Consider the following 8,463-nt stretch of genomic DNA (forward strand, 5'->3'; position numbering starts at 1 on the left):
CATTCGCCTTTTCTTATATAGATAAAAGATGGAGAAGAAGGAGCGTTTTCACACAGACAGACATGCTTCGATATATAGATATGGTGTGGAGAGTCTATATATATATATCTATACAGTAGATATCGATATAGACTTGCACAATACGGCCAGCCCGAGGCGCTGTGTAGTGTGCATGGTAGTAGTAGTAGTAGTCTATCGATGATGCTTCAAAATAGATGAGAGACTTCTTGAAAACGTCAGCGTAAAAAGCTTTTCTTCTTCTTCTTCTTCACTTCTCTCTACTTTATCCAACACTGCTACTGCTGCTGCTGCTCCGGCTTTTTTATTTATGTATATCTGCTGGATGCAAAAAGGTCCTTCCTTTTCTTATCCAGGCTTCATCTGTTGTTTGTTTTGGACTTGTTTCTATCGATGAGGTTTGGTGGTGAGCAGCAGACACCGGAATCCAAAACTGGGAAAAAAGTGTCTGACATCACGGCCACTATAAATCATGTTAATTTCATTGGGGGACAATTTAATTTAATTTCAGTGGTGGTTTGGTGGAATTTAAGATAACTTTTTAAAAAATAGAAAGTGGGGTATAATACCGGGGTATATAAATACCCTGGTGTACGCAAGAGACTTACGGATTGCTAAAGGTCAGAGTCCGTTCGAGAATATTGGGCGGAAATCTACGAAAGACTAGGGATCGATATCACGGAGACACGCTTTTGGGCAGGGGGGGGGGGGGACTTATCCGACGGGAATGAAGCTCGATATTATTCCTTGGTATAATATTCGTATACATATCCAAGGGGGGGGGGGGAAGAAGGAAAAGAAGAAGAAGAAAGGAAAACGAGTTGGGCTCTATAGAAAGAAAAAGAAAAAAAGAGAAAGTGCAGCCATCGCTTTGGCCAATCAATAAAACTCACGGGGAAAACATTTGCGAGAGAGACTAAGTGAGCGACAGCGCATACATATATATTTATTTATATCTTGACTATATAGAACGATACCGTGGCAGTGGGATGTACATAAAACTAGAAACAGTCTCTCATCCAGGCGGCTGGGCGTCGAGAAATGCGGAAAAGAAATCAACAAAGTGAAACGTGGAACTGCCAATGTTGAAAAAAAAGAAAAAAGAAAAAAGGTCGACAGAGAAATGAGAGAGAGAATTCGGTGGGCGGGATGTAGTGCAAATGGTCGTGATTCGATTGCAGTGGAGCTTGAATCTCTCCCCCCCCCCCTTCTTCCCCTTCTAGATTTCCTCTTCAGTTGGAGCTGGTTGATGTACATGGCGAACTATTAGTTGGCACGCCAAAAAAGGGCTCCGCCCGCCCGGGTGTGTATTTCCCTCCCGTCTCTATAATAGAAAAGAAGAAAAAGAAGAAGAGTGTAAAATAGGCAAAAGAGTACAAAGGGAGGGCTGCTGCTGCTGCGCTGCATAACAAAATCAAAAGAAATGGAAGAAATAAATAATAAAATCACGGCGAGAAGTGCGAGAAAGAGATATACCCCCTCGTCAAGTCTCTCTATAGCCGAGAGAGAGAGTGAGAAATACAATCAAGAGAAATCTCAAAAGGAGACGACAACTACACACACAGAAAGAGAGAGAAGGAAATCAAACGTGTCGTCAAGAAGGAATCGAAGACAAAAGGGACAAATCTAGCTTGTCTATTGTCTACCGAGAAGAAGTAGTAAGGTAGAGACACACCCAATCGAGGTGTCGTAATTATCGCGTCTTTTCACGCGCGGTGCGTATATAGTACGAAAAGAGATAACAACTTTCACCCGACTCTTTCTACTATTTTCTCACCTTTGGTGAACTGTGCGCTCTTCATCTTTTCTCCGCCGTCGCGGGGAGGGCCGACAACAACAACAACAACAACAACAAAAGTAAAAATACAAAAAAGGGGGGAACAAGAAACAAGTTTATTTTAACGATCCGTGAAGAAAAAGGAGAATTGGAATTCATCGCGCTCGATCGCGTCCCTCACTGAGAGGCCTAGACGCTCTCTCGTTACGCATGTCCTCCTTCGACTGTATGTATGTTTGCCTAAGTCGATTCGGCTCCCCGTGGTGTGTGTGTGTGCAGAAAAGCGAAGTGAAGATGCAGCCAGCCATCCAGCCATCCAGCCATCCAGCCCGCCGTCTGAGAGAAGAGAGAAAAAGGAAAAGGCGACGATCCTGCAGTCCACCCACGGACGGTGTTGTCGCTATCGCTCGGAATCGAATCAAATCCCCCAAATTCCAAATCTAATAACGACGTCGTCGAATTGGAAAAGGATTTCAGACGAGAGAGAAGAGAGAGAGAGAGGAATATATAGAAGGAATGCAATGTTGCCATCAGAAAAGCATTCAGGATCGGCAGGGGTGCGCATCAACATCCTTTTTCAGTTTTCCATTTTAAATAAAAAAGGGATGAATAATAACTCGCTGGTGAATTCACTCTTACGTAAGCCACATCAAAAAATAAGAAAGAACAGCGTCTAGACTGTATCATATCGCCCAACTTTGTTTCTTATTCTACGACTGGCGAATAAGTCTTTTTTTTTTTATATTATCATTATTCCGGAAATCATCTTTTTTTTCATTTTCTTCCTGGAAAAAAAATCAATTTTTCACACTTTGACGACTTGTAGTCATGTACGTATAAAAAGAAGATCTTCTCTTGCGTGAATGGCAAGATTCGAATTTTAATTCAGTTATACTATCTCCCTCTCCTTTCTACTTACAATGTGTGTCTTGTATGCAGTTAAAAGTGTGGAGCGGGAATCTATCTATATGCTAATCCGATGATATTTCCGCCACATTGGCCGTTTCCCCCTTTTTATTTTCCCACCTCTACTGATGTAATAGACAAACCGGACCCGGTGTCCAACTGCAGCGTGAGCCACCAGTCGTCCGAGTCGCTGCAGATCGCCTGCAGCGAAGGATTCAGCGGCGGGTTGCCGCAGAATTTCCTGCTGGAAATTTTCACGGCCGACGGGGCGCTGGCCGGCTCGGCGCCCGCTCCCCAGCAGGAGACCTCGTCGCAGCGGCCCTACCTGCCGGCCGAGCTCAAGACCTTCAACCAGACTTCCATGAAGCCCGTCTTCATCGTGCGCGGGCTGGACGCCGACACGACCTACGTCGGCCAAGTCACGGCCGTCAACGCCAAGGGCCGCAGCGAGTCGTTCGTCGTCCGCGTCGTCACGCTCCGCCTGCCCGAGACGCAGAAGAACGTCGGGCCGGGCAAATCCGAAGGTACAATATCATTTATAAAACATCCTTTTATTTGATATAGTTTCCGAAACAAATTTATTTCCGGGGACGAGTCGGTGCGGAATTTGTTGGGCAAATTCGATTGCGACTTTGCGCAATTGAATTGAGAGCGAATAAGACGAAAGGTGACGTGCTCCCGACACCGTGACACTAATCCGTCATTGAATAAATGTATTATTCAAAAAGTAACGTCACAGGGAATGTTAGGGTGGGATAGAAAACGGCGCAAACACGTCCGTATTACTCCGCCAACGGGTCACGAATTCCCGATCGGCGTTGCATTGGTGTTAAAAAACTTTATTTTCGTTTATCCCCCCCCCGTTGTCTGTGTATAGTGAATGGGAACAGCGTCTGCTCACTTTCAAATCGAATGCAGACGTGCAGACGGTCAATGATTCTCTGCTGGAAACAAAGTTCTTAAATGGAAAGGGTGGAGGGAATGTGTATGTAAGCCAATTTAAGTTTAGGATATGTGTGTCCGATAAACTTTTCGGGTCTAACACGGCCGCCATCATCGGGGATATAGTACTACGTAAAAAAAAAGGGGAGGGGGAAAGAAAAAGGCTGTTGGCGTTAAGCTATCCGACACTCTATAAACCCAAATCAGGTGAGCAACGACATCCAACATGGATCTATCCGGATGGATTGTGTCTCTCCTCCCCCCACAACCCCCCAACCGTGCCACCCTTAAGAAAGACGGATGTTCTATGGGGTTTTTTGGGTAAATCCCTTGTGAAAAAATAACTAAAATCCCTTTTTTTTTTTCGTCCCCTGTTGGTCATCCGTACACATCACGATTGGATATATTTTTTAAAATCCAATCCATCTACTTGTTTTCAAGCCGAGTCTGTAATACATAACACTGGGCACACACCTAAATACTTTTGGAGAGTCCAAAGTATATTAAGGACAAGGGTACACATAGTACCACTGGATTTAAACGAGATATTTTACAGCCGGCGACGTGGTTGTTGCTGCTGCTGCTGCGCCATTTTTGTGCCATTGACGCATTCAGACACACAACACACACGCATAAAACCCCACCAGATCGATACATCATTTTCCAGCCCGCAAAAGAGAAGAAGCTACACACATATAGTGCCGCCGCCTTCAACTCCATCTGTCTTCCCTCGTTTAGTTGTAGTGTAGGAGCGATACAGACAAAAGTTGGCCGGCCCCAAAACAAAAACACAAAAAAAAACATTGTGTGGTGGGGGTATAACTTTCTAAAAGTCTCTTGACCAGCCATTTACCGGGAATCGTTTGGCCAGCTAGGCATTCATCAGCTCAAAAACAAGCAAGAAGAAGAAGTGTACATATAACTGGTAGCTCGTTTTAATCCTTTGACTTTTCGAGTCTTTCGGCCTATTATGCGCAATTATTAGCGAGGGGCGGGGGGGGGGGGCTGCAGCTCAGTGCTCTGACGTAACAATTGTCTAGATGTGATCCCGCTTAGACTTTGGCCGCCGGTTGATATAATCGCGAGATTTCACGCTGTAAAAGACCTTGGATGAGACTTTGCGTGTTTCGACCCTTTTGTTTAATGCGCACTCGCGCGTCCCTACTGTCCTACACATATCGCATGTTATCAAGTACTTAGACTCCCTCCCAGCTCCTAGACGGCCAAAAAAAAAAAAAAAAATACAAGGCCGGCCAGCTGAGGACCGGACTGTATAATGCATACAGATAAATCAGACCGCTGGATATTAGATATGGAACGCAAGAGCCTATAGAGAGAGCGGCTGAATCATTTCGGAATACATATAGCAAAAAAGAAGAGAGTAAATAGGTTAGGAGCCTCAAAATGTGTGAGAAGAGCGCTCCTAACTTTGTTGCATTGAGAAGGAGCAATACCAGCCCAGGAGCAGTTATAAGAGAGTGGTCATATACATGCACACAGCAAACAGAGAGTCAGTTGGCAGTCCTCTGGAAGGAATAATATGATGTACGTCCACTTTTGGAAAACTTGGACCAGCCAACATTTGCCAACTATTCAAAATTTGTGTATCTACTCTGCGGTAGAACACACACACGCGGCGAATTGCGCCCAGCAGCAGCAGCCGGCCAATTCAATATTGAAGTGGAGAGCAGCTAGATGGCCCACGGACAAGAAGGACGAAACAGACTGAGCTTGGCCCAATACTTCAACTTGCACGGTCACCGAAAGATCAAAGTCTATTTTGCCACACGAGCCCTTGAAACGCCTTGAAATGGGACAATAAAAAATAAATCTAAATCCCCCAAAAAAATGAAATTGCTCAAAAAACTGTTGAGACACTTTGATGGGGGAAAAAAAGGCCTTTTAAACGACGTTGCCGAAACAATCACGGAGGAGTTATAACGCACGACTCTTTCTTATTTGGCTTGTCCAAAATATTTTGATAGATTCGATCAGTAAACACTCGCCTGGACTATTTCTCATATCAAGTTATATATGCTTGGGCTGTTCTTATTTTTTTGCCTCGGAATAATTCAAATGTCAAAGTAGAGTGTCAGATCGAAAAGAAACGTCTCGTCGTCGTGCATAACTCGACCGAACGACTTACATAGTATGTACACACACAGCCCCGCCATTTGGTATTCATAGGTCTATAGACGCACCATCAACCCCCCCCCCCCCCACCGCCCGCCAGCCCCTTAAAAAACTTCCAATAGAATTCCATCAAACCGCCGTGTATGGAGAGGAACGTGGGAGAAATATCAACTCGATTTGATTTTCCCAAGAAAAAATCAAAATTTTGATTTCATTCCAAACATTTTTAGATTTTAGATTTTATTATTCCTGAATAACGATTGAATTTTATTTTTTATTTTCTTCTTTTTCAAACTTTTCAAGTGGATCCACCTCGACCGCAGCCGTCGTCCAGCAGCCAAATCAGCCCGCTGGTGGCCATCATCACCGGTGTCATTTCGGCCCTGTTCCTGCTAGCCTCGCTCCTGGTGGTGGCGCTGCGGCTCCAGTGTCGCCGGGCCCAGATGAGGGCGGCCTCGGCGGCGGCCGTCGTCATGTCGGCCTCGTCGGGAGCCCTTTCCAGCGGGCACCGAGGCTCGGTGGTGGGCGGGGCTTCCGGCGGAGGCTCCGAGACCCTGCTCCTGGTCAAATCGGAACAGCTGCACTCGACGACGACGCCGCTCTTTAGCAACTCGACCGACTCGGACGATCGCAATCCCGATCTCATTCCTCATCGAGACGGTAATTGACGTCATGATGTCAGCCCAACAGGGAACCGGTCCAGCCCGGTGCGGCAGTCCGCTCTCGCTGTTTGATTCTATTTGCGCTGCCTGAACTGCTGGGCCCGCTCGATCGTCGTCCAGGGCGACGCCGCCCAGACTAAGAGATTCAGGTGTCAGGTTGACGCAATTAAGATCCCCGATAAGGAAAATTGCCAGCCGGTCTGGCATCCCCACATCCCAGCTCTTGGGTTAATAACACGTAGACCGTGCCAATGCCCGGCATTTTCAATGGGAAAAAATAAGGCGTTTGCAGTTGATATTTCGCGTGTAGTTTCCTACGCCATCTAGTAGAAATGGTCGGCAGCAAATCGATTTTTCCACAGTGGTGGCCTTTTTTTAAATATTTATTTATTCTAAATTCTTATATATCTTTTCAAGAATTGTTTATTTGATATTATTTAGTGGCTACCGGCCCTTCTTCTCCTTGTTACCACGCACTTCTCTACCCACCCACCACCCCCTAAACATATTTAGTTTAGAACTTGTATACAAAAAAGCAAGAGAAACAAGATTCTGGTTTATTCCCAAGCTAGAACAAAAAGAAAAACCTGTTTTGTTGTTGTTGTTGATGTTGTTGAGTTGCCCAAACCATTGTAACATTGTGTGTGTTGTGTTTTCCATACGGTTTGCTGGGCTGTGCTGCACTGCTGCCGGTTGGTTGCTCGGAGGGCAGACGGTGATCGTCTGCAGCCAACGGCCGTGATGTTGACGACGACGGCAGCGGGAGGTGGTCCCCCGCTGGCTGCCATGTTGACCGACTTGCCTCCGCACTTCTGCACGCGCCAATTAGGCGTTACGATGATGGGCCAGGGCTCCTCAGCCACGCTCGGTCGCGGTAAAACCCGATGGGTAAGTCGTCGTTACACTTTACTAACGTCGTCCTCTCTCTTTTTCCTTTTTTTCCTTTTTTCTTTTGTCCAATTCATTAGAGAGGTATAGGCCAGCCAGACCCCACCCGTATCAAAATTTACTTTTTTTCTTGTTGGCTGGGCTACTGCTGGCCCAATTGGTCATTTCACCACCATCGAAAATAAAATAATCATTTTCAAATTCTTTTCTAAAATTCAGAGAGGCGAACAGGACGAATTTGTGAGCCAGTCGCTGGTTCACGTTTCGTCGACTCTACCGCGGCCGCCCCGACCTCCGTGGACCAATTCCAGCAACCACCACGTCGGCAGCAGCGTGCAGCGCTTCAACGTGACGGCCCCGCCCTCGTCAGCTTCCTCGGCGGCAGCCGCCGCAGCGCTGGCCGCCAGCAAGAAGGAGAGCTCCGTCTGAATGATTGAAAGGAGAGAAAAAAAACCCCAAAAAAGCGGAGCGATATATATATATTTCTTTCTCATCTATTCGTTAACAGCAAAAAAATAAAAGGGTGAGAGATATAGAGAGAAAAAAGAAATAAGAAAGAGAGAGAACAATGTGCATGATTAACGACCCGACTGCATTCGGTTTTCGCCCATCAAGCGCAACCGGCGGAATCGTTTCTTCTCAAGTTCTTTTCTCCACACGACCTGCTCCCGACCGGTTGTTTCCGTTTCTCTCATCTATTTCTGACCCACCTCCCCTCCACCACCATCGGCTGCGCCATGTGTATACAATCCGCAAAAAAGCAATCACAGCAAATAGTTAATAGTCTGTCTGACGCGATCAAATCGATGACACAGCCAGAGACTCTGTTGTTTTTATTCCATTGAGTTGTCCACACAAGAAGAAGAAGACGAAGGTATAATAATAGAAAAACCAAATAAAACAAACAAACAAAAAAAAGAACACGCTTATAACACATATGTAATACACCGTAACGTCAACTGCAGCACTCACGGCAAAAAGTTTGGAACGGAAAAAGTTCGTTGCCATCGTGGGAAAATGTCAGGATTGAACGACAACCGGTTGACAATTAAAATGACGCATTCACGGGCAACACGAACCAAATGTATGATTTGTACAAACAAGACAAAACTTAACTTGTATACTTACGGTAGCGCC

The 8,463-nt window shown here is 45.8% G+C and overlaps 1 protein-coding gene across 1 annotated transcript in view; it reads left to right on the forward strand.

The window, feature by feature from the left end:
• The window catches only part of LOC124320245 (nephrin-like), a 51,490-nt gene extending 43,692 nt beyond the window's left edge, over nucleotides 1-7,798 (forward strand). Inside the window, exons 11-14 of the mRNA XM_046783030.1 lie at nucleotides 2,839-3,225; nucleotides 6,080-6,436; nucleotides 7,151-7,326; nucleotides 7,546-7,798. Of these exons, the coding sequence (XP_046638986.1) occupies nucleotides 2,839-3,225; nucleotides 6,080-6,436; nucleotides 7,151-7,326; nucleotides 7,546-7,755 (1,130 nt within the window). The 3' untranslated portion in view covers nucleotides 7,756-7,798. The remainder of the gene's footprint in view (nucleotides 1-2,838; nucleotides 3,226-6,079; nucleotides 6,437-7,150; nucleotides 7,327-7,545) is intronic.
• The last annotated feature ends 665 nt before the right edge of the window (nucleotides 7,799-8,463 follow it).

The sequence above is a fragment of the Daphnia pulicaria genome, chromosome 1, assembly GCF_021234035.1.
Source record: "Daphnia pulicaria isolate SC F1-1A chromosome 1, SC_F0-13Bv2, whole genome shotgun sequence".
In the NCBI taxonomy this organism is placed as follows: Eukaryota; Metazoa; Arthropoda; class Branchiopoda; order Diplostraca; family Daphniidae; genus Daphnia; species Daphnia pulicaria.